The following is a 25,228-nucleotide window of genomic DNA, read 5'->3' on the forward strand; positions in this document are numbered from 1 at the left end:
GTATCAATAATAGTCTGGTCAGTTTAGGCAGAATGGCTGCAAAAAAGGATTAACATTTGAGCCAATGTTTTTCTGTTCCTTTAGGGCCTGATAAACAAAAAAAATGCAAGGAGCCCAAAATATTTGCTAGGCGAAGTTCCTGAAACGGCCACGCCCACTTTTTAGGCCTGGAATTTTGTATCTCGGCTCCTGAAGGTCGCAGAGAGTTGATTTTGGGCTCAAGTTGCGGAAACACCACATTTATATTAGTGTTATGAACAAACATATACTCTAAAACCTTTACTTTTTCAGATATTTGTGAAAAATCAGTGCACTTGAGCAGCTCATTCCTCTTTACTTTGCACTTGATCATACACACTATGCCAGATGGACATCAGTGTTTCTTCAGGATCTCAAAGAGCTAAAATGGAGACACCCAGAGTTGTTCAAGGAATTTCTATCAGGCTCTTTCGCAGTAAACACCAGGGGTAACCGATTTTAGAAGATTGCATGTGATCAAAAGCAGGAGCATAATATAAAGGTCATCAAGTCTGACACTGGATATGTCGATATCATCAATCGGGAAGATCAGGAATTCTTCAGGAAACTCGAACTTGCCCTACCCGAAATCCAGCGCTACCTAGCTGAGGTCGAAGGTCAAGATCTAGCACACGGACACAAAGAAATGCTGGACTCCTTCAAGGAAACGTTTTTAAGCCACACTCTCAAGGTGTACCAGGGGATCCTTACCAACCCCTTCAACCAAGCTCAGTTCATGAGGTTGAACTCATCCATTCCCTTCCCAGATGTGGTAACTAAAGATGCCAGCCTTGTTTTTACAGTTGGCAAAACACAGCATGACCAGTTTGTGCAGGAGTGATTTGTATTATGCTCAGAAGGATGTTAGTGCGAAAATCTCCTGAAATGCCCTGAAACTCCCAAGTTCAGGTGCTAAAGTCCAGCTTGCTAGCCCTGCAATCAAGCCACCTAAAGGAACCTTTGCAAAGCTGAAGGAGGCCTGCAGATCAAGAGAAGAGACAAGGAGGCTCTTTGGTGGTGAATTCACAGGTAAATCTAGTTGATATAATTTCAAAGTTATTCAATGTTTTAGACGCAGGCAACTTTCGTCTTACCCGATTCTCGATACAGTGAAGTTCAATTATTCATTTTATAAGTGAATTGATTTGACAGTGCTAATTTAGTTTTGGTAAAACTATTCATTTCAATCACAGGTTTACCAGAAGCCCTGTCAACAAAGGATGAAGACATTTATCACAGCCAAAAGTCTCAAATCCTGAAGGACATCGGAGCACAAGTTCAATCTACAGCCTCAGAGGGACTTGTGATAGATCTATCTGTGCAAGTACGAATCCTGGCGAAGTCTCTCACCAAAGGCATGACATTCCGGGGCTTTGTCATCAAGGTGTTGAACAGTGGGGCGGCTGAGTGGTGCAGTGGGCAAGGCGCTCGCCACTAACGCAGGAGATGCTGGTATCGAGCCCAGCTCTCGGTGTTGCTACCGGCTTGGCCGGCCGTCATACTAACACAATTGGCAGTGTTAGAGGGTGGGAAAGCCGGTGGGTGGGGATTGGACGTTGTGGACAGCGACTCCTACAGGTCGGTTGGGTGACGCCGGTATGGCAGAAACAGGAAGTATCGGGGGCAGCGTGAGCCTCCCACGCATTACTCCTCGCCACTGAGAATTCGAGCTGTTGCGGTGAAAAGATGCGACAGGCTGCCTCCTCGTGTACCGGAGGTGACACGTGATGCAAGGCTTCTATCCTCACTACAGCCGACCAGTGGGAGGCATAGTCTAGCAACGTTCAAGACAGGGGAGGGAAGAATTGGAAATACGAAATTGGGATGGGAGAAAAATAGAAAAATGGGGAGAAAAAGTGGATAAAAAAGTGTTGAACAGCATTGCCAAGATTGGTCATGAGAAGGGAGCAAATCGTATTGACATTGTGGCTGTCCTCTACCAGACTATGAGCATTAAGACTGCAACTAGGAAGAATCGGGGGTCAGCAGGTAGTTCACAGATGGCCTTCAGCGAGAATGACACCATGCCGGAATCTAAGCAATTCTTTGAAGGTTTTCTGTCTAATCAAGACAACAAGGTAGCCCTGAATTTAATGTTCGCCAGGATTGCTAAGGAACATGCATGGAACTGGAGCAAGGAGTTCAGCATCACCTATGGCAGGAAGATCCTTGCAAACTTTGGCGAAAACTTTGAGATCCAGCTTTATGACCACATAGAGATGCTTGAGGAGGCTGACAACTGACAATCATTTGCCAGGTGATGGACATGCTAAACAATGGGATGAAGTCAGTTACGGTTAGAACAGTCGACTCCGATGTAGTTGTCATCCTACTAAGGTTCACTACAAAGTTCCTGTCAGTATGTTATTGTGATTTGCAACTTATCGTCGACTTTGCTGTTCCGGACAAACGCCAGTTCTACTCAATCACAGAAGCACACAAGAAGCTTGGTGGAGATGTGGCTGATGCCATGCCTGTGTTCCATTCTTTCAGCGGCTGTGATTCTGTGAGTGCCTTCTTTGGCCACTCAAAGAATGCTCAATTCAAAGCCTGGATGAACCACAGTAAGTTGACAGAGCTCACTGCTGCATTGAGAGGACTAAGTTGCTGCCCTAGTATCGAGACTGTTAAGAACAGCATAGAAGTTATTGAACCCTGGGTAATGAGCTGGTACAACAAGGCTGGACTGTACGACTGTGCAAGTATAGATGGACTCAGATTCCAGCTGTTCAAGCACTCAGTTAAGGTGAGACACCCCAGGTGAATAGGCAAAAAAAATATTTGAATAGATATCACTATGAAACTTTCCCAGTTTGTTATGTACATAACAACTTAGAAAAAATTTATTGCAAGTTTTCTGAGATTTTATGTTTATATATGCAAAATAGGCATTACCTCATTACCTCTATCCCCAGGCCATCAGGCTGCTAAACGAACAATAAACACTATGCAACAACCATCAAATGCACACAGCACACACGCACACACTCACTTAAACAAACAACACACTGCAGCACCCACTCTCCACACTTTAGATCACACAAACACACTTTATATTTATTGATAAAGGATTTGCACTACAACTCGTACACCTACTGTAAATTGTACCTAAATTGCACCTCATCCCATTTCTGCCTTGCACTATATAGTATTGTATATTAGTACACTGCATAGTATTGTATATTATATGGTAACTCAGTTACGTCTATTCTGCATCGAACATTGTACATATGTCTATACTGAACACTGTGACCTCTTTTTTTTTACTTCTAATTTACATGCTATACTATGTTATATTATTTCATACTTATCTTGTCTTGCACAGTCTCTGGAGTGTAACAGTAAGAAGCATTTTGTATAAAAGTATTCTGTACTTCTGTATGACAACTATTAAAGAAACTTGAACTTGAACTTGAACTTAAATATGCACTAATTTGCATATGACCAACATTGGATGATGCCAGATAAAAAAAAAAAAAATGGTTTCATTATGTTGACACATAACACAGTGAAGGGATTGTGATGTCTTTTTATCATCCCATGAATCAGGAAATGCTGACTACAGTCATAAGAAAATCTATTTTCGTCATGTTTTTTGGTCTAAATGTACTATAAATCAGGCTATGAATGATATATCAACAAACCCCTTTGTAAAAAGATGCAGGGTATATATAGGAAGAAATGTGGAAAGTATGGTGTGTGTAGGTGCTATGGAATGGTACATGTCTACCCTTGTGTGTAAGAAAAACGCATAAAAACTCATTCTTGGGAAAACGCCTTCAAAGTTCTGTAATGTAAAATGCCATAATTTTTTTTTGAAACACAATACCTAATCAAATCATTAGTAATTGACAACCTAAACACATGCCTGATAACTGAATAATAATAATAATAATGATGTTATTGAACTGAACAGAACTACACACAGGCTACAAACAGTGTAGTAACAGTGTAGTACCCCCTAATAGGCAAAAACTATTTGAATAGATATCACTATGAAACTTTCCCAGTTTGTTATGTACATATAAACTAAGAAAACATATATTGCAAGTTTTCTGAATTTTATGTTTATATATGCAAATGAGGCACTTCCCCATTAACACATTCCCTGCCATTGGTTATACCCATCAATATACCTAGTCTGCCACCACTGTAAGCCTATGGAGATGTGTACCTTCTTTGCAGGGCTATAACTTTTTAAATTGTATTGCTATATCGACATTACTATGGCCCATTCAATATCGATTATCTATCGTTCAGGATGTAGGAACGTTATACTTTTTCATTCATACATTCATACAAAAATACCTTCTAGAATATAAGTATGTTTTTATCGTTTTTTGCAGTAATTCCTAGAACGTGAGTTATAGGCCTAAACGCATAATATAGATTATCGATTGCGTTTATTCCCGATACACGCTATATAAAAAAATTCAACTGTATATGATCGTATACGTTATGATTCATCATGCGTGGAGGAAAGGGGGTGGGGGGTCGTTTATAATTCCCTGATCATCAGTAACGGCTCTATGTAGTATGGGTGATATATTGATCAGATGGTTTGCAGTGAAATGAATAAACAATTGGGCTGAAAATAACGTTAGTGTCCTCTTACCGTGCGTCAAAGAGACTGGCGGTGAAATATCCCAAGTATAGGACATCGATCGCCTAGGTCCATTTCCGGTTTGTATGTCGCAATAAACGCCGAAATCATATAGATTATTAACACTTTGACTGCCTAAAAACGATTTACAACGTCTTTGCTGGCGATGCTAAAGTTGCCGGGGGACGCTGTAAGTCGTCTTTATATCAATATTTCAAAAATCTGCGATCTGATCCATAATGTCCCTCCGCTGGTCTGAGAACCACCAGCAGGACCCACTGAGCTCTCTGGCGGTTCAGGAGCGCCATCTGGTGGCCGATCGCGCAACCGCTTAACAGGAAGCACAGTGGAGGTTGTGCTAGATGTCTGTATTGCTTCCGGCCACTCGGGATAGGTTCCGGCACTCTAGCTCGTCACTCTACATAGCGATCGATTGCCAATAACTCGATAAACAACATGATTTGGACGTATATACCATTATACAAGCTGGAGATGGACCGGGTAATAATATATCCCATAATGATAAAATTTCTGCTCGACGATGATCGCCCAACGGCGCGCGGAGACTGGGGTGAGTTTCAGCGTGTAACGTTACCATCTTCGATACTAACTGCTTTTATCAACATTTGACCCACATTAGATGATTGGTATAACGCTGCCCACGGAATTATAAACGCCCCCTCGCCCATCCGGTCAACATCAGATGACGTGTAGTAACTTCTAGAAGTACGTCTAGTTGGAATTTTTTATATCGCGCTGATTGCCATCAAACTGTATTTCATCATCAATATAATGCATTTGGGGCTATATATCACGTTCTGGAGAAAGCTGCAGAAAGAGATGAAAACATACTTATACATTAGACCATACTTTACTATGAATATGTGAATGAAAAAGTTTAACGTTGCTACACAATGAACAATACATATAGGACTTTGAATGGGCCCTAATAATGGCAATGTAGCAATAGAATTTAAAAAGTTATAGCCCTGCAAAGAAGGGGACTTTCTCCATAGACAAATAGCGCTGGCAATCTATGGTATATCATTAATTTAACCCATGGCAGCCAAAGTGTTAAGTTTATAAAGCGATCCATTATGTACATAGTGTCTGTCGGGAGCCTTGCAACAATGTCTGACGGCCGGATGAATTTAATTGACGCACAGCAGCCACTTCCTGTTGTTCCGAGTGTAACTCGCCCGACCATCCACCAGGCGGCGGTATTGAGCCGTCGTTGCCTTCACTTTTAGGGTCCAGCTGCAGCGTCGGAGGTGTATATATGAATTATGAATGCCATGGCGAGAAAATGAAATATTGATCTCAATAACGCTGTACAGCGAGATCTGGCGGTCAAAGCATGGCGGGCAATAACGCTTTAAAGCGTGGATGGCGGTGTATGTGTTAAATATGTGCACATTTATGGATGCAATAAGGCAGAATGAAGTAAAATAAACAACTAAATGTGTGTTATTGACGTTTTATTGTCACTAGTTTCATAGAAGACATGTTTAGGAAGCAAAATTGTCAGGAATGGAGGTAGGTGAGTTCCAATGGGTGAAGGCAATCACAGAGACGGTAGAGTGTTTACTCTTGAACAGGTTCGACTTTAATAGTAAGAACACAAGAGTAATTTCTAAGAGAGATAAATGCTAAATAGCACAGGCAGGAAATAAGGTAAATAGGAGCTTATTGGAGGTCCAGAGTTGAACCGTCCGCGTTTTCCCCGAACGCAATTAGTGAAGACCTGACAATGAACAAGCAGAAGACAGGTAGGTTACATAGACACCAAATACCAACATTCCACACACACCCCTGTGACAGCCAATCAGGAACCACCCCTAAGTGACAGCACTAATTGACAGGGAAAGGACAGGTGACAAGCCCAGTGACATATGCCAGGAATGTGGGTGGTCACCGACCTCAGTCGGTGTCCAGAACGTAACAGTACCCTCCCCCGACGAACGGCACCAGACGTTCACCTAGGGGCCTCGGGATTCAGCCGCCGGAAATCAACGATCAGGCTGGGATCTAAAATATCCCTTTGAGGCACCCAAGAACGCTCTTCTATCCCGTACCCCTCCCAATCCACCAAGAACTGAAACCCCCTACCCCTCCGCCTACAACCCAGTATCCTCCGCACCGTGTAAATGGGTTGACCGCCAATAAACCAGGGCGGAGGAACCATAGGCAGTGGCGGGGCCAAGGGCGATGAGAGGAATGGCTTCAACAGGGACACATGAAACGTCGGATGAACCCTCATAGAGCTCGGAAGTCGTAGCTTGTAAGCCACTGGATTAACCCGATGAATCACTTTAAATGGTCCTATAAAGCGAGGAGCCAGCTTCTTGGATTCCACCCGGAGAGGGAGATCCCGGGTGGAAAGCCAAACCCGCTGCCCTGGATGGTAAACTGGAGCCGGACGACGCTTACGGTTAGCTTGCCGTTGGGTACTAACCGAAACCTTCTGTAGCGCCTTCCGAACCTGTTTCCACGTCCTGCGACAGCGAGCCACATGTGCCTGGGCCGAGGGCACCTCCGCCTCCTGCTCCTGCTCGGGAAACAGAGGAGGTTGAAAACCATACTGGCACTGAAAGGGAGACATACCGGTAGAAGAGGAGAGAAGGGTATTATGCGTGTACTCAGCCCAAGCCAACCTCCTACTCCACATTGCCGGACTACCGGCAACATAACATCTCAAGACCCCCTCCAAATCCTGGTTGACCCGCTCCGTCTGCCCGTTCGACTGCGGATGGAACCCAGACGACAGACTGACAGAGGCGCAGAGGCCGGCGGCAAACGCCTTCCAGAACCTGGAGGCGAACTGAGGACCCCGGTCCGACACGATATCCACTGGCAGCCCGTGGACCCGAAAGACATGCTGTATAACTAAATCAGCAGTCTCCCGGGCCGATGGAAGCTTGGGGAGAGGGACAAAGTGAGCCACCTTAGAGAACATATCCACCACCACCAAAATGGTGGTGAACCCGTCCGAAAGGGGAAGACCAGAAATAAAGTCCAGAGATATGTGTGACCAGGGTCGTTTAGGAATAGGAAGTGGTCGGAGGAGACCCGCCGGTGCCCGTCGAGAGGTCTTACTACGTGCGCACACCGGACAGGCCGCCACAAAGGAACGCGTATCCCCCTCCACTGTCGGCCACCAGAACCTCCTACGGATAAATTCCAGGGTCCTGGTTGCCCCTGGGTGGCTGGTGAGGGATGACGCATGTGCCCACTGTAGCAAGCGTGAGCGCGCCGCCTTGGGAACATACGACCGTCCCGGAGGACCCCCACCCGGATCGGGCTCCCGCGTTAGCGCCGACCTTACCACCCTCTCTATGCCCCAAGACACGGGTGCCAAAATCAAGGCCGGTGGAATAATGGGATGGGGCTGCTCCTCCCGACCAGGAAGATCAAACTGGCACGACAAAGCGTCAGGTTTGATATTCTTGGAGCCGGGTCTATAGGAGATGGTAAATTGAAATCGTGTGAAGAACAACGTCCACCTGGCCTGGCGAGCGTTAAGGCGTTTAGCCCCTTGGATGTAAGCCAAGTTCTTATGATCAGTCCAAACAATGAAAGGATGTGTCGCCCCCTCTAACCAATGTCTCCACTCCTCCAGTGCCAATTTGATCGCCAATAACTCCCGATTACCCACGTCGTAATTACGCTCGGCTGGTGACAGACGGCGAGAGAAAATAGCACACGGGTGCACTTTCCCATCCTTTAAGCATCTCTGAGAGAGCACCCCCCCCCACCGCGATGTCAGAGGCATCCACCTCCACAATGAACGGAACCTCTGCGTCATGGCGGATCAATACAGGAGCGGATGTAAATCGACGTTTAAGATCGCAGAAGGCCGACTCTGCCCTAGGCGACCATTCAAAGCCAGGGAGAGAGGACTTAGTGAGAGCTGTTAATGGATTGGCTAAGGCGCTAAAGTTGCGAATAAAGCGCCTGTAAAAATTTGCAAAGCCCAAAAAACGTTGTAACCCCTTGAGCGACGAAGGCCGTGGCCAGTCCAAAACTGCACTCACCTTGGCTGGATCCATGCGCAGATCGCCCTTTGTCAACACAAAGCCCAGGAAGGACACGGTGTCAGTGTGAAACACACACTTCTCAGCCTTAACGAATAGTTGATGCTTGAGGAGACGGTCTAGCACCTCCCGAACGTGCAGTTGGTGTTGCACCATATCGCGAGAAAGAATCAGAATATCATCTAAGTAAACAAACACCGACACCCCAATCAAGTCTCGCAGCACGTCGTTAACTAGGGCTTGGAAGACTGCCGGAGCATTAGCCAAACCAAAGGGCATGACCAAATACTCATAGTGCCCATTGGGTGTGTTAAATGCAGTCTTCCACTCGTCTCCTTCTCTAATCCTGACCAGATTGTATGCATTACGTAAGTCAAGTTTAGAAAAGACCTGTGCCCCCTGTAAGCACTCAAAGGCCGTGTCCATGAGAGGTAAAGGATATCGGTTCTTGATGGAAACGTCATTCAATCCCCTATAATCAATGCACGGGCGCTGATCCCCATCTTTCTTATCAACAAAGAAGAAGCCAGCGCCGGCAGGGGAAGTGGACGGGCGTATGTGCCCCGCAAGCAATGCCTCCTCTATGTAGGTGTTCATGGCCAAGGTTTCGGGGCATGAGAGAGAGAACATTCGCCCGCGAGGCGGGGAGGTACCGGGTAGAAGATTAATGGGACAGTCGTATGATCTATGAGGCGGAAGTGCTTTAGCACGCGTTTTGCTAAAAACGTCCGCCAGGTCCCAATAGATCTCAGGCACCCCTATCAAATCGGGATTAGAGGGTAGATCAGAATCTGCCACACTCCCCACTATCCTGGAGAAAGAGGGAGGAGACAAAAGGGAAGAGGGGGGGAAGACAAGGGTTTGGGTAAACTCCCGCTGACGATCGACTTGACGTCGGCCGCCGTTGAGAGTTCGCCCGTGCTCCAATTAATAATATGAACACGTGACGACAACCAGGGATGACCCAACACCATGACAGAATAGGGGGAAAAGATGACAAAAAATGTAACCCATTCCCACTCCCCACCCGCCACCCGGATGTGTAATGGAACCGTGCGCTGGGTGACGCTCCCACTGCCCAGGGGCCGACCATCCAGGGCGTAACCCGGTAAGGGAACCCCTAAATCCTCCACTGGGGTTCCCCACTCCTTCACCAATCCCACGTGAATAAAATTGCCCGCCGCCCCTGAGTCAATGAGAGCCTTAGTTCCCCTAATGTCACCCCCACAGTTGATCGCCACCTCAAAAAATGTACGTGAATCAGTGGGCTTGGCAGGAATGAGCCCACCTGCTGGCGCTTTCTCGAAGCCTGACGGCGCACCTTCTATTCCCGACTGGCACCGAGCTGATACAGCCTGGACCCGACAGCTGCCGAAGCGGTGACCGGTGCGACCGCACCGGAAACAGCGTCGCTCTTTGATGAAGCGCTGCCTCTCGTCGTCCGAGAGCGACAGCGCTCCAAGCTGCATGGATTCATCACCCAGTGGCCCACTCGTATAATGCATGGATGTATCATCACCAGGAGAAGAAGGAAAACATACCTGGGTGTTGTTGACACGCTCCTTCTCCCTCTCCTGGTGCCGATTGTCCATCTTGATGGCGGTGTTGATCAGCACTTCCAGCTGCTCGGGGATCTCACGCGCGGAGAGCGCATCTCGCATCCGCGCTGAGAGTCCCCTGACGAACAGAACCAGGCAGACGTTCTCCGACCAAGCTGTCTCCCGAGCCAAGATCCGAAAATTGATAGCGTAAGCTGCGACCGTGCGGAGGCCCTGCCGGCAGTCGAGAAGACAATCGCCAGCCTCGAAGATCGAGAGTACCCGGGAAGTATCGAATACTCTTCTCAACTCCCGGGTAAAGGCGTCCAGACTGTCGCAGATTATCGCTCCCGCCTCTAATTCCGCCGTAGCCCAGGAGAGAGCTTGACCGGTGAGTAGCGTGATAATATACGCTACCTGTGCTATCTCCGATGGAAATGATCGTGGTTGCAGCCGGAAAACGAGTAGACACTGGGTGATGAATTCCCGACATCCATCTGGTGATCCATCATAGCGAGCGGGCGCCTGCAGTCGTGGCTCGTGGGACCGTTCCTGGACCCCGAACACCCCCCGACTCTCCTCTGCGTGGACCGCTGCTTCTCCCGTCGCCGACTGAACTCCAGCCACTCCTTCTTGGGCTTGTCGGGCTGTGGCCAACGCCGACTGCGCCACCGCTTGGGATGAGCCGACGATCCCGTTGAGTCGGACTAACTCGGCGCTGACCAGCTGTTGATGTTCTTCCATCCGCTCCTGGGCCGCCCTCTGCGCCTGGAGCATCTCCATGATTGCCTCCATGGAACTCTGATGGTCTGATGGTCAGGTCTTCTGTCAGGAATGGAGGTAGGTGAGTTCCAATGGGTGAAGGCACTCACAGAGACGGAGAGTGTTTAGTCTTGAACAGGTTCGACTTTAATAGTAAGAACACAAGAGTAATTTCTAAGAGAGATAAATGCTAAATAGCACAGGCAGGAAATAAGGTAAATAGGAGCTTATTGGAGGTCCAGAGTTGAACCGTCCGCGTTTTCCCCGAACGCAATTAGTGAAGACCTGACAATGAACAAGCAGAAGACAGGTAGGTTACATAGACACCAAATACCAACATTCCACACACACCCCCGTGACAGCCAATCAGGAACCACCCCTAAGTGACAGCACTAATTGACAGGGAAAGGACAGGTGACAAGCCCAGTGACATATGCCAGGAATGTGGGTGGTCACCGACCTCAGTTGGTGTCCAGAACGTAACAGTATAACAAAATCTCAAAATCAACAAAAAAAAGTATATTTGCCTATTCACCTGGTTTGTCTCGCCTTAACACTTTCAGTGCCAATGACGGGAAATGTCGTTAGTTCATGCCAACCGTTGAGTGCCAATCGTTATTTTTTTTATTAGCGATTTCCATTCATATTTCATCAATATAGCCTCATGTTACCAGTGGGGATCTGTCTGAGCTCGAACAGGGAAAATACCGCCCCCTATCGTCTCTCCGGATGGTACTGCACCCCATTGGATTGGATTGAATGAAACGCATGGGGAAAAAAGAGTCCGGATTCCACATTTTACTTGTCAGGCAAGTAACCGGAGATGACCCCAGTCATTGCCCACCATCAGAACAGTGTGGAATATGTCTTTCGACCACCCAGCGTTGGATCAATAAACGCGATCGATATTTGGAATGGCGATCAGGAATTGGAATAATCTTTTTGGAGAACATCTGATCTGAGGTAAGGAATCTATTTGACCAGTATTGGGATAATCAGAGCTGTTTTCACCTATATATCAACGTGTCCCATATGTGTGTGTGTGGCTGTGAGTGTGTGTAGCTGATCAGGAAATAAGATAATCGATTTTTCAGCCCGCTTCTATAGCGTGCATAAGTACACATATACTATCGATAATCTAGCATTTATTTGAAAACGATTCATAAATAGGCCGAAGATGGACTACCGATGGGGAGGAACTCTTCGTCAAGTGGAGCACAGTTTCCGCAGGTGGTTGTTGGGGTCCTCATCTTCTAACAAAGCCTCAACCTAAACCTAAACACTAGTATGCCCCATGAGTAGATTTAGAACTTTGGCCCAAACTAACTGCATGGCCTTCATGAGCAGATTTGGCTGAAGTGGCTTGGGCGCTGATCAATTCAGAGATAAAAAAAAGGTTTTTCATGAATATCTCAAAAAGTAAAGGTTTTAGGGCATATGTTTGTTCATAACACTAATATAAATGTGTCATTCCCAACTCTGTGCGACTTTCAGGAGCTTAGATACAGAATTGCAGGTCTAAAAAGTGGGCGTGGCCGTTTCAGAGACTTCGCCTACCAATTTTTTTGGGCTCGTTGCATTTTTTTCTTTATTGGACCCTAAATGAACAGAAAAACATTGGCTCAAATGTTAATCATCATTTGCAGCCTTGACCCCATATTTGCCCAAAACTGACAGACTATAAAGAGACATAACGTGTCCCCAGTGTGTTACAATAGCTTCTGATGGCTCTATAATAACACAGTGCTCAATCTATTGTAAATATACACTTTGAATAAGATGCTAGAGGGGAAGTGGTGAAAGACCACATAGACTCAACCATTAACCCTTTCACTACCACACTACCAAGTTTAGTTTAGTTTACTCTGTTTATTTGATCAGGGACAGTGCATATCAATCAACAGTTATACATTTATAAATGAATACAAATAATAAAAAAAAACTAAATATGCCAACATTAGCAGGGTTGCTAGTTTTCAGTTGTAGTCCCTGGGCTAGATGTTTAAGCCAGAAAAGAAACAGAAAAATAAGGTTAACCCTTTCACTGTGAAAATACAGAAGGTTAACCCTTTCACTACCACACTTCAGAAGGTTAACCCTTTCACTACCACACTACAGAAGGTTAAACGATGTCATTTTTCCAGGTAATCGTATGTGGATGTGTCAACGCTGTCCTCGTTCCAACCGATTCTAAAATCAAAATGATAACGTCGATCGGATCCCTTTGATCTGGAATCGACCCGGTCACTACGGTAACGACGCGGCGAGCCGTCGCTCAGACATGATGATGTCACGCACCGTTGACGATGACACCGTGCCCCCTCAGGTAACGACGTGTTCCTGGTGTCCGTGCACGAGCTGGGCCACGCCCTGGGCCTGGAGCACTCCAGCGACCCGTCGGCCATCATGGCTCCCTTCTACCAGTGGATGGACACAGAGAACTTCGTGCTGCCCAACGACGACCGGCGCGGGATTCAGCAGCTGTATGGTGGGTTATATTGAAATTATTTTATTGGGATAACCACATTGAGATACAGTATCTCGTTTTCGAGAGGGTCCCACAACCTATATCAACTGTATGGTGGGTTACCATAGCAACCTATATCGACTATGGTGGGTTACCATAGCAACCTATATCCTTTTTCACAAATGTTCTTATGTACCTCAGTTGCTATTGCATGTACATATATGTGTTTTATTACATGTATATGTATATACATACCAACTATTCGCCTGTTTTATTCTCCATCCATCTATCATCCGTAGCAACACTATATTATCACGACATCCTGTTGGGGGATCCCCCTTTGAACATCCCATCTGAGGTTTATCTCCTCCACGTCGCCTGTGGTGCTTCTTTCCTTTTGCTAGGTTTTTAGTAGGGCTGTCTTAAATATTTCGAAGCTCCGAAGCTTCGTTCGATGGGCATGGGATTCGAATATGAAAAGAAAATGTGATTATGTAAAAAAATATATATATATATATAAAAAAAGTGTTTAAATTTTTTTTGTGCAAAATCATCTCTGCCTCTCTTTGTTAATTACAACAAGCAATGCTGTTTGTTATTTAAGATGAGGTCGGACAAGGCACTGACAGATTTGTGTTCATTGTGCTGCTTTTATAAAGCCTCAAATGACGGCTTACAATATTTCATGAAAGCAAAGTGTTTAGTTGGTCTAAGATTAACACTTTGGTCACCAGGCTTATATTCTTAATATACCATCCTCCGCCAGCTCTATTTGTCTATGGAGAAGTTCCCCTTCTTTGCAGGGCTATAACTTTTTAAATTGTATTGCTAAATTGACATTACTATGGCCCATTCAACATCAAGTATCTATTGTTCAGGGTGTAGCAACGTTATACTTTTTCATTCACATATTCATACTAAAATATGGTCTAAAGTATAAGTATGTTTTTATCGTTTTCTGCAGCTTTCTCCAGAACGTGATTTATAGACCTAAAAGCATTATATTGATGATCAAATACAGTTTGATAGCAATCTGCGCGAGATAGAACATTTCAAATGGACGTGCTTCTAGAAGTTACTACTGATCATCTGATGTTGACCGGATGGGGGGGGGGTCGTTTATAATTCCGTGGCCAACGTTAGATGATTCATCTAGTGTGGGTGATATGATCATCAGAGCAGTTTATATCGAACACGTTAAAAAAAACGCTGAATCTTACCGTAGCTTCCTCATAGCGTTGGGCGATGAGCGTGGAGCAGAAATATTCCTATTATGGGATGTAGAAATATGCGATCCATTTCCAGGTTGTATAATAGTATATACGTCCAAATCATGTTGTTTATCGAGTTATTGGTAACGGATTGCTATCCGTTGTGTCTAGCTCGAGTCCTGGGACTATTAGCGAGTGATCGGACCGAATTGAAATGAGCACCAGCTTCCATTTCCTGTTTCCGCTCTGGGCGATCCGCCGATCGGCCACCAGATGGCGCTCTTGAACCGTTGGAGAGTTGAGAGGGGATCAACAGTAGATCTCAAGTCTCCGGGGGAGAAATATGATTTCGATCACAGATTTTTGAAATATTGATATCAAAGACGTGGTACAGCGTCTTTGGCAGAATGAGCATGGCGGGGAATAACGTGGTATGGCGTTTTTGGTGACCATAGTGTTAAAAAAGGTTTAAACTTTACAGCACTGACAAAGTTGAACAAGTCCCACAACATAAAAAAAAAAAGTATATACAAAAATATATATATATAATTTCGAAGCTTCGAATTAAAATCGAATCGGCGCCGAAGCTTCGAATTCCAAAAAAATAAAACGAAGGTCAGCCCTAGTTTTTAGTGAGTTGTTCCTCATCTTCGTCTGGGAATGTCTGGGAGTGTCGCACATTTGGATTTCATGGTGTTCTTTTTGTTCTTGATTTATTGTGATGTTTCTTCTTCACTTGTTCAAGAAGACTTGTACAGCCCATGGGGGCATTACCTTGTGATTTCGGGCTTTACAAATACATTGGATTTTATTTGATTCATATGCAGGTCTGGAAAGGAAAGGGAAGTGTTGGGAAATGTATTTGATAGTTTCCATAGCTGGAATTATATGCAAATTAGTGCATATTTAAGTAGATCATGCCTCATTTGCATATTTAAACATACAATTTCAGAAAACTTGTAATACAAAAAAGTCTTGTCTTAATATAAGTAATCAACTGGATATACTGCCTGGCGCCTTCCCTGACTCACTTTGACTCTTGCCTTGCTTGTTGACGTGTTGTTTTGTTTCCTTGTCTATCCGTTGGTTGTTTTTATTTTCTGTTTATTCTATACTTTAGCACTTTTCTTTGTTCTTAGCTATGTGAAGCACTTTGGTTGACAAGTGTCATGTCTAAATGTGCTATATAAATAAATTTGATTGATTGATTGATTGATCCACCATGTTTCTAACCTCCACCTGTCCCACAGGGTCTCACTCCGGTGGGCCGCACCCTCCCCCCGTGACGCAGACCCCCTACCACCCCGAGCCCACCCAGCCCCCCGACGACAGACCCCCCACATATGGCCCCAACATCTGTGAGGGACATTTTGACACCATCGCCATCCTCAGAGGTGAAATGTTTGTCTTCAAGGTAAGCACATCGAAGACTTATGGCCTGACGATAAATATGGTAAATTGTGTTGTGCATACTTGAACTGAAATATTACTACCGTTGTCCCACTATGACAACGGTATATCATGTTTGTGATGTGTTTCAATTAGAGTTGTTCCGATACCGATACCAGTATCGGAAATGCCTCCGATACTGCCTAAAATTCTGGTATCGGCGAGTACGCCGAAAGTCCAGCCTCCGATCCCATATGACGTAATATTATTATTATTGTCTTTCACTCAAATTGGATGCGCACACATCACATGTGCATAAAAATAAATGGAAAGGAGCTGTCAAGAGTGGTGTCCACAAAATTCCTGGGGGTCATCACCGATGAGTCACTCAACTTCAAATGCCACATAAAATATCTACAAACTAAACTGTCCAAATATGTTGGCTTATTCTCCAAATTACGTCATTTTCTTCCCTTGCCTGCCCTTCTCACTTTATACAAAACCCTGTATGAACCCCTCATTAATTACTGTAATGTCATATGGTGCAACACATACCCCAGCCATCTCAAGAAACTAGAAAGCTTACAAAAGAGGGTACTACGAGTGCTGTCATGGTCCGGGTATAGAGCGCCCTCAAAGCCTCTGTTCCATCGCTTTGGTCTCCTGAGGCTTGCTGAATTTAACATTCATCAAAATGCATCAATTATGTATCAAGTTGTCAACAACATGAATCACAGACTGTCTGAGCTTGTCCCAGTCTGCCAACCACTGCACATCCACAACACAAGAAATAAGCATCTTATATTTGGCAAGAGGAGAAGGCTCAATTGTGCTAGCCTAAGCATAGCATGCAGGGGTCCACAGATCTGGAACAAGCTTGACGAAAATCAAAAAATTACTAAAACCTTTAAAACCTTTAAAAAATCACTGAAAGAGGAACTGCTTAAATCATAGCTCTAATTAAAATTATAACGTAGGAATACAATTGTCTGTATTATGTATCTCTGTTATATGTCAGTTAGTAGGTAGGTGTGTAAACCTACCCACGTTGTATTGTTTTTGTTTTGTTTTGTTTTTTGTTTATTGTTTTGTTGTTTATATTCTGTTTGTATCTGTGTTCAGGTTCCCTCCAAAAGCTTTAAATAGCTTCTTGGGAGACCTGGCACATGCACACAATTTGCGACATTGTTATCACATGAGGATACTCACATGTAATGTATCGTGTGTGTGTGTGAATAAATTCATTAATTCATTCAATATATCAACAACAGGTGCGGTATCCTCCTGCTGAGAGTCAGCATTATAAAACAAACGTGTTTTTAATCGACCGTGAATTAAAGTGTCAATGCCAAGTTTCAAGTTTCAAGTTTCTTTAATAGTTGTCATACAGAAGTACAGAATACTTTTGTACAAAATGCTTCTTACTGTTGCGCTCCAGAGACTGTGCAAGACAAGATAAGTATGAAATAAAAACATAGTAAAATTAGAAGTAGAAAAAAAGAGGTCACAGTGTTCAGTTTAGACATATGTACAATGTTCGATGCAGAATAGACGTAGTTACCATACAATATACAATACTGTGCAGTGTACTAATATACAATACTATATAGTGCAAGGCAGAAATGGAGAAATGGGACGAGGTGCAATTTAGGTACAATTCACAGTAGGTGTACGAGTTGTAGTGCAAATCCTTTATCAATAAATATAAAGTGTAAGTGTGTTTGTGTGATCTAAAGTGTGGAGAGTGGGTGCTGCAGTGTGTTGTTTGTTTGAGTGAGTGTGTGCGTGTGGGTGTGTGTGCTGTGTGCATTTGATGGTTGTTGCATAGTGATTATTGTTCGTTTAGCGATTATTGTTCGTTTAGCAGCCTGATGGCCTGGGGATAGAAGCTTCTTCTGAGTCTTTCTGTGCTCGCCTTAAGACTCCGGTATCGCTTGCCTGACCGCAGCAGTTCAAAGAGGCAGTTGTTCGGGTGGCTCGAGTCCTTAATAATTCTCTTAGCCTTCCCCTTGCACCGCTTGTTGTAAATGTTCTGGAGGGTGGGAAGCCCCCCTCCAATTGTGCGTTCGGCTGAACGTGTCACTCTTTGTAGTCTGCTACGGTCTTGTGCAGTGCTATTCCCAAACCAGGAGGTGATGTTGCCGGTCAGGATGCTCTCTATTGTACATGAGTAGAAGTTCCTAAGGATCTTCTGACTGACTTGGAACTTCCTTAAGCGCCTGAGGAAGTAGAGGTGTTGTCGTGCCTTCTTCACAACACTGTCAATGTGTGTGGTCCATGTCAAGTCCTCGGATATGTGGGCTCCGAGGTACTTGAAACTGTTCACTCTCTCAACCGGTGCCCCGTCGATGCTGAGGGGGCTGTAGTCCTTGACCCCCGACCTCCTGAAGTCCACAATCATCTCTTTTGTTTTGCTGACGTTCAGGGAGAGGCAGTTCTCCTGACACCACTGTGACAGGTTCTCTACCTCTTCCAGGTAGGCCCTTTCGTCGTTGGCAGAGATCAGGCCCACCACAAATTTGTCATCAGCAAATTTGATGATGGTGTTGTTGTTCCGCTGTGCTACGCAGTCATGTGTGTACAGGGAGTAGAGGAGGGGGCTCAGAACACAGCCCTGGGGGGCCCCTATGTTGAGCGTGATGGATGAGGAGGTGCAGTTGCCGGCTCTTACCACCTGGGGTCTGCCCGTCAGGAAGTCCAAGACCCACTGGCACAGGTCATAGTTCAAGCCCAGGTCCCTGAGCTTGGCTATGAGTTTGGAGGGGACTATGGTATTGAATGCTGAGCCATTTGTCATTTTAACAGCAGATACTTTCTTAAATGCCATCGTCCCGGCAGAGCGGGGCTTGCTGGTGTTATTAGCATTAGCTGAAGCGCTAGCTGAAAAGCTAGTTTTATCTTTAACGTTTAACGTTTATCTTTAAGTTCATCTATTCATAATCCAGCAATAATGGCTGCAGACCTGCAAGCAAAGTACAGCAAGTTGGCAAATGAGTATTCCAAGGTAAATCACTTTTTCACCAGTAAGTTACTGGCAGTAACGTTACATTGGCTTTCCATCTAACGTTAGCTCACGCTAACGTGGCTATCCTAAAGTGTCGTCGCTGATGCATAGCTTCACAGTCCTATATACACTATAGGTAGGTACACTTAAAGTATAGATACAAATACAATATAATATAAAAAATCTGGATCACATGACAACAGTAGCAATATGTTTGTGATATGTTTCAATGAATCTGGATCACATGACAACAGTAGTAATAGCAATATGTTTGTGATATGTCAATGAACCTGGGTCACATGACAACAGTAGTAATATCTTTGTGATGTGTTTCAATGAGTCAAGTCAAGTCAAGAGTCAAGATTTGTATTTGTCACGGCATACAAGCATACAGTGAAATGCGGGAGGTCATGCCTGCAGCGATTGTGCAATAATACATTAATAAGAATAGGAATGAGAATAAGACATTTGTGCAATAATACAAGTAATAAGAATAAGACATAACAGGTATAATGTACATAAAGTTTACAAAAAGCATGGTAAGACATGCTAAGGTCCTGCGATAGTGCAATACAATGTTAGCTATGGATGAGGCACTGGGTCTTATGTACACTACTATACAATGCTATACTATACTATATGCTATCTTGCTATATCCATCTATTTACTATACAAGAACCACTCCCGTTCTTTTTAATTTTTTAAAGTGACCTTTTCATTGTGTAAAGTGACCGTTGAGTGTGAGCATGTGCAGCATGTGTGTGTGTGTGTTCATGCTAAAGTGACTGTTAGTGTGTGAGCGTATACAGTGTGTGTGTTGTGTGTGTGCTCATGTGTGCTTGTGTGTGGAGAGTTCAGTGTTCAAGACTGATGGCCTGGGGGAAGAAGCTGAGCCGAAGTCTCTCTGTCCTAGTTGCTGGTGTGCGCAGGCGTTTGCCTTTCTCTTTCATTATTCTGCAGGCTCTGGATTTGCACCTCTTGTTATATAAGACCTGCAGGGGTGGTAGTAGTACCTCAAAAACATCTCCCATCTCCGACCCTCACTCTCAGACTCTGTGGCTGAGACCCTGATCCACTCATTCATCACCTCCCGGTTGGACTACTGTAACGGAGTCCTGTTCGGGGTACCCAGCAAAGCCCTGGACAGGCTCCAGTATGTTCAGAACTCAGCTGCCAGGGTTCTCACTCACACCAAGCCCTGGCAGCACATCACCCCCACCCTCATCCACCTCCACTGGCTCCCAGTCAAGTTCTGCATCACCTTCAAACTCCTGCTCCTCACCTACAAGTCCCTCCATGCCCTCGCCCCCCGATACCTGTCTGATCTCCTCCACCAGCACACTCCATCCCGGAACCTACGATCCTCTGATCTAGGTCTCCTCTCATCCCTTGCACCAGGTTACGGACTTTTGGGGACAGAGCCTTCAGCGTGGCGTCCCCTACCCTCTGGAACTCTCTCCCCCCCGAAATCCACAACGCCCCAACCCTGGACACCTTCAAATCTGCTCTAAAAACACACCTCTTCACCAAGGCTTTTCCCCATCAGTTAGTTTAGATTAGATTAGGTCCATTATCCCTTACCTTCCCTCATCCCCCTTTTCCCCCCCCTATTTCCCTAGCCCTATTTTTTGTCCTGATTGTGAAGTTCTATGAAAGGCGCTATATAAATCTGATCTATTATTATTATTAATATTATTATTATTATTATTATTATTATTATTATTATTATGATTATTATTATTATTATTATTATTATTATTATTATTATTATTATTATTATTATTATTATTATTATTATTATTATTATTATTATTATTATTATTATTATTATTATTAGTGCAGGGCTGTACGTTAACTTTTTTTGCACATAGCACTGGTGCTACAGAGGTTGATAATTTTGTAGCACAGGCCAAAATCTTGTAGCACGAGTATAAAACGTCTCTAAAATCTCTAAAAACAACCACAAGTAGTGCAGTTCATTACTTAAATAGGTATGTGACTGGCAAGGGACATGAAACTTGCATACAGGGCACACAAAATCCAAACTTTAACAAGAAATGCTTTTAGACAAATTCTTTCTTTATTTGCCCATAATGTAAAACAAAAAGAACAAGGACATAACCATATAACCGATATGAAGCAGTCCGAGACCAGGCAGCGCTGGTGTGGACTCAGATTACAGGGAAAGCTAGAAACCAACCTAGAAACACCTATAAACCAACATAACAAATAGATATAATGCATACAAACACCTGTACATATTTGTGGAACCAAATAAATAAATGTATTATTATTATTATAATTATTCGTGTGTGCGTGTGTGTGCACTGCACACGTGTCACAGTTCCAGCATCATGTCTGCTGGCCACTTTTTCAGATCCACACACACACACACACACACACACACTATTGCATTAATCAGAACTAAGTACAAGGAACTCTGCATGAATGAAAAGGGCTTTATAAATTAAATGAATTATTATTATTATTATTACCTTATTTGCATATTGTCTCGTTATTAGATAGATAGATTGATTGATAGATAGATAATTAATACTTTATTGATCCCGGAGGGGAATTTTAAGTAGCCATACGATGGAGTTCTTTTTACAGAGTAAAATTAGCGGCTTAAATTTAGTGAACAGCATTTCTTCCTTGGCGATGCAATATGTCACATTCATCTTAAACTTTACCTCACGGAGATCAGCATCATCCGCTCTGGTCGTGTTTAGTCAGCGAGTGCAAGAGGGTGCCGGCCCGCTCAGGAGTTTATTTAGCGTTGAAGGCATCCCGGGCAAGAACGTGTCGATGGGACGTATTGTGTTTATTAATGTTATCCCTTTTTAGGATATTGTTACCCGCGACATAGGGATTCTCTGATCGGATCTTTTCCGGAGTCTCCCGGCACCAGTGACAGAAGAATAATAGCTGCGCTTCCTCATTAAAAAATATCCACGGAAAATCATTTTCCCACTCTGCGTTATATCTGTACATCTTGTTAATCTCCTCCTTTTGTCTCGTTTCTATTAACGGTGGTCCCTCTCGGGCTCGTTTGGGGTTTTGATCTTGTACTTCTTTTGTTGGATTTAATACCTTAAAAAAGCGCTTCATCTTGTCGAAGTCACCCAGTCAGTGTACATTGAGCTCGCAATTTAGTCGCGGGGATATTGTTCGCTAGGGATTATGGGATTTGGTGTTTGATTATGGACTCTACGCGAGACGGGACATTGTTTTTAATCGCACGAGACTACAAGTACCAAGTGGATAGCGTGGCGCTGTGGTCCATTCAATTTACCGTCACACTTTCTTTTTTTTTGCTTGCGCCACGGGCCATCGCACCAGTGCTACTAAAGTCAATTCATTCATCGCACAGACTGACGTCAGTGTCGCACATGCGATATATATGTCGCACTGTACAGGCCTGTATTAGCGCAATACCCGTAGTACGCTCAGCTGAGCGCACCACTCTCTGTAGGGCCTTCTTGTCCTGTGCCGTGCTGTTCCCATACCAGGCAGTGATGTTTCCAGTCAAGATGCTCTCTACAGCTCCTGAGTAGAAGGACTGGAGTATCTTCCCCGATACTCTGAACTTCCTTAACTGTCTCAGGTGGTAGAGGCGCTGCTTCGCCTTCTTTACGACTGAGTCTATGTGTGTTGTCCATGTCAGGTCTTCTGAGATGTGGACCCCCAGGTACTTAAAGCTGCTCACCCTGCAAAAAAAAAATCCACGATCAGTTCCTTGGTTTTACCAATGTTCAGGAGCAGGCTGTTGTCCTGATGCCAGTGCATCAACCTCCTCCCGGTAGGCCTTCTCGTCGTTGTCAGAGATCAGCCCCACCACCACCGTGTCGTCCGCAAACTTCACTATGGAGTTGGAGCTGAACTTGGCCACACAGAGCCTGGGTCACATGACAACAGTAGTAATATCTTTGTGATGTGTTTCATTGAGCCTGGGTCCCACTGAGACAGAAAACAATAACATGTTTCATCCCTAACAGGAAAGGGTTAAGTAACCTTGATGATGTATAGATGTAACACCGACGGATCTGTCGTTCTGTTCCCCTCTGTAGGACAAGTGGTTCTGGCGAGTGCGTAACAACCAGGTGCTGGACGGATACCCCATGCCGATTGGACACTTCTGGAGGGGCCTGCCCACGCACATCAACGCCGCTTTCGAACAGGACGACGGGAAGTTCGCCTTCTTCAAAGGTGAGACTAGCTGTGCTGTCTGGACCGAACACGCTCACTGCGTGCAGACAGCCGTCGCCACGAGCTCCGTCTGGTGTCTGGAGCGGTTTTCATTTAGCTGAAAATGCATTCATGACTCTTGATCCACCTTCGGTCACCTTCTGTCTCGCTTATCTCCCTTAACCCTTTCACTACCACACTACAGAAGGTTAACCCTTTGGTAGTGTGGTAGTGAAAGGGTTAAAAGGGGCAGGCCAACATTCACAGCATCAGACAACAAGACGGATACCAATTTCCTCTCTGTGCGTTCTGTAGGAAGATATCCGGCCGCTAGCTAGCCTAACACCTCTCCCGGAGTTTTAAGCTAGGCTAGTGGTCTGTATCTGCTTCCATTCATTTGTGCTAAGCTAGGCTAGCTTGCAGCTGGATAGCTTTCTACTGAACGCAGAGGAAATTGGTATCTATCTTCTTGTCTGACTCTGGATAAGACGAGTTGGCGTCTTCCTTTAACAACTCAATCCATTGTTTACTAAATGTAATAAAACCCTCATCTCTCTCCAACTCAATCCATTGTTTACTGGGTGGCGCAGCGGACATTGCGCTCGTCACCAACGCACGAGACACTGGTATCGAATCCGGCTGTCGGCGTTGCCTCCGGCTTGGGCCGGCCGTCAAACTGACTCAATTGGCAGAGTTAGCGGGTGGGAAGTCGATGGGTGGTAATCTGGACGTTATAAACAGCGACTCCTACAGGTCGGTTGGGGCGCCTGCACAGCAGAGACAGGAAAATGGCAGGGGCAGTGTGAGCCTCCCACAGGTTACACCTCGCCACTGAGAGTCCGCGCTGGCAGGTGAAAAGATGCGACTGGCTGCCTACACATGTATCGGAGGGGACATGTGATGCAAGGCTTCTATCCTCCCTACAAACCGGCCAGTGGGGGGCACATGCGAGCAACGTTCAAGACAGGGGAGGGGAGAATTGGCACGGCTAAAATTGGGATCGGAGAAAAAATTGAAAAAGAGGAGAAAAAGTGGATAAATTAAAAAAAAAAAAAACTCATCTCTCTCCCTCTCTCTCTGTCTCTGTCTCTCTCTACCGCCCTGTCTCTCTCTCTTTCTCTCTACCACCCTGTCTCTCTACCACCCTGTCTCTCTCTCTCTCTGTCTCTGTATCTCTCTCTACCGCCCTGTCTCTCTACCACCCTGTCTCTGTCTCTCTCTCTCTCTCTCTCTCTCTCTCTCTCTCTCTCTCTCTCTCTCTCTCTCTCTCTCTCTCTCTCTCTCTCTACCACCCTGTCTCTCTCTCTCTCTTTCTCTCTCTCTCTCTCTCTCTCTCTCTCTCTCTCTCTCTCTCTCTCTCTCTCTCTCTCTCTCTCTCTCTCTCTCTCTCTCTCTCTCTCTCTCTCTCTCTCTCTCTCTCTCTCTCTCTCTCTCTCTCTCTCTCTCTCTCTCTCTCTCTCTCTCTCTCTCTCTCTCTCTCTCTCTCTCTCTAAGGGGACAGATACTGGGTGTTTAGTGAATCCATCCTGGACGTTGGCTACCCTAAGAACTTAAAGGAGATGGGGGCGGGGCTTCCCAAAGACAGGATAGACGCCGCACTCTTCTACACTCCGACCGGACAGACGTACTACTTCAGAGGGAACAAGTAAGCTGCTGAAGTGTACACTCACTCACCAACCATGAACCAAGTGTACACTCTGCCTCATTGAGTCACTCAGCTCTGGCCAAGAAGATATTCTTGAAACAATGACCAAATAAGGACAGAAACAGCTGAACCAAACCACAGTGGTTTTGGGTAACAGAACGTCAATGTTGTTTTTCTCTCAGCCGTCATCAAAATGTTTCACATTTACATTTTACATTCAGTCATTTAGCTGAGTGCTTTTATCCAAAGTGAATTACAAGTTCTGTACGACATGTCAGCAGGAAGGAAGGGTACAACTCTGGCACTTACTTACTTACTTACTTACTTACTTACTTACTTACTTACTTACTTACTTACTTACTTACTTAC

The 25,228-nt window shown here is 44.9% G+C and overlaps 1 protein-coding gene across 1 annotated transcript in view; it reads left to right on the forward strand.

Annotated features, from left to right (window-relative positions):
• Positions 1–24,863, forward strand: part of mmp14b (matrix metallopeptidase 14b (membrane-inserted)) — a gene marked incomplete at its 3' end in the record, with an annotated part of 63,806 nt that extends 38,943 nt beyond the window's left edge. Inside the window, exons 5-8 of the mRNA XM_084328055.1 lie at positions 13,282–13,443; positions 15,884–16,047; positions 23,097–23,235; positions 24,709–24,863. Of these exons, the coding sequence (XP_084184181.1) occupies positions 13,282–13,443; positions 15,884–16,047; positions 23,097–23,235; positions 24,709–24,863 (620 nt within the window). The remainder of the gene's footprint in view (positions 1–13,281; positions 13,444–15,883; positions 16,048–23,096; positions 23,236–24,708) is intronic.
• Positions 24,864–25,228: the final 365 nt, after the last annotated feature.

Source organism: Notolepis coatsorum (assembly GCF_963971535.1).
Source record: "Notolepis coatsorum genome assembly, chromosome: 13".
Lineage (NCBI taxonomy): Eukaryota > Metazoa > Chordata > Actinopteri > Aulopiformes > Paralepididae > Notolepis > Notolepis coatsorum.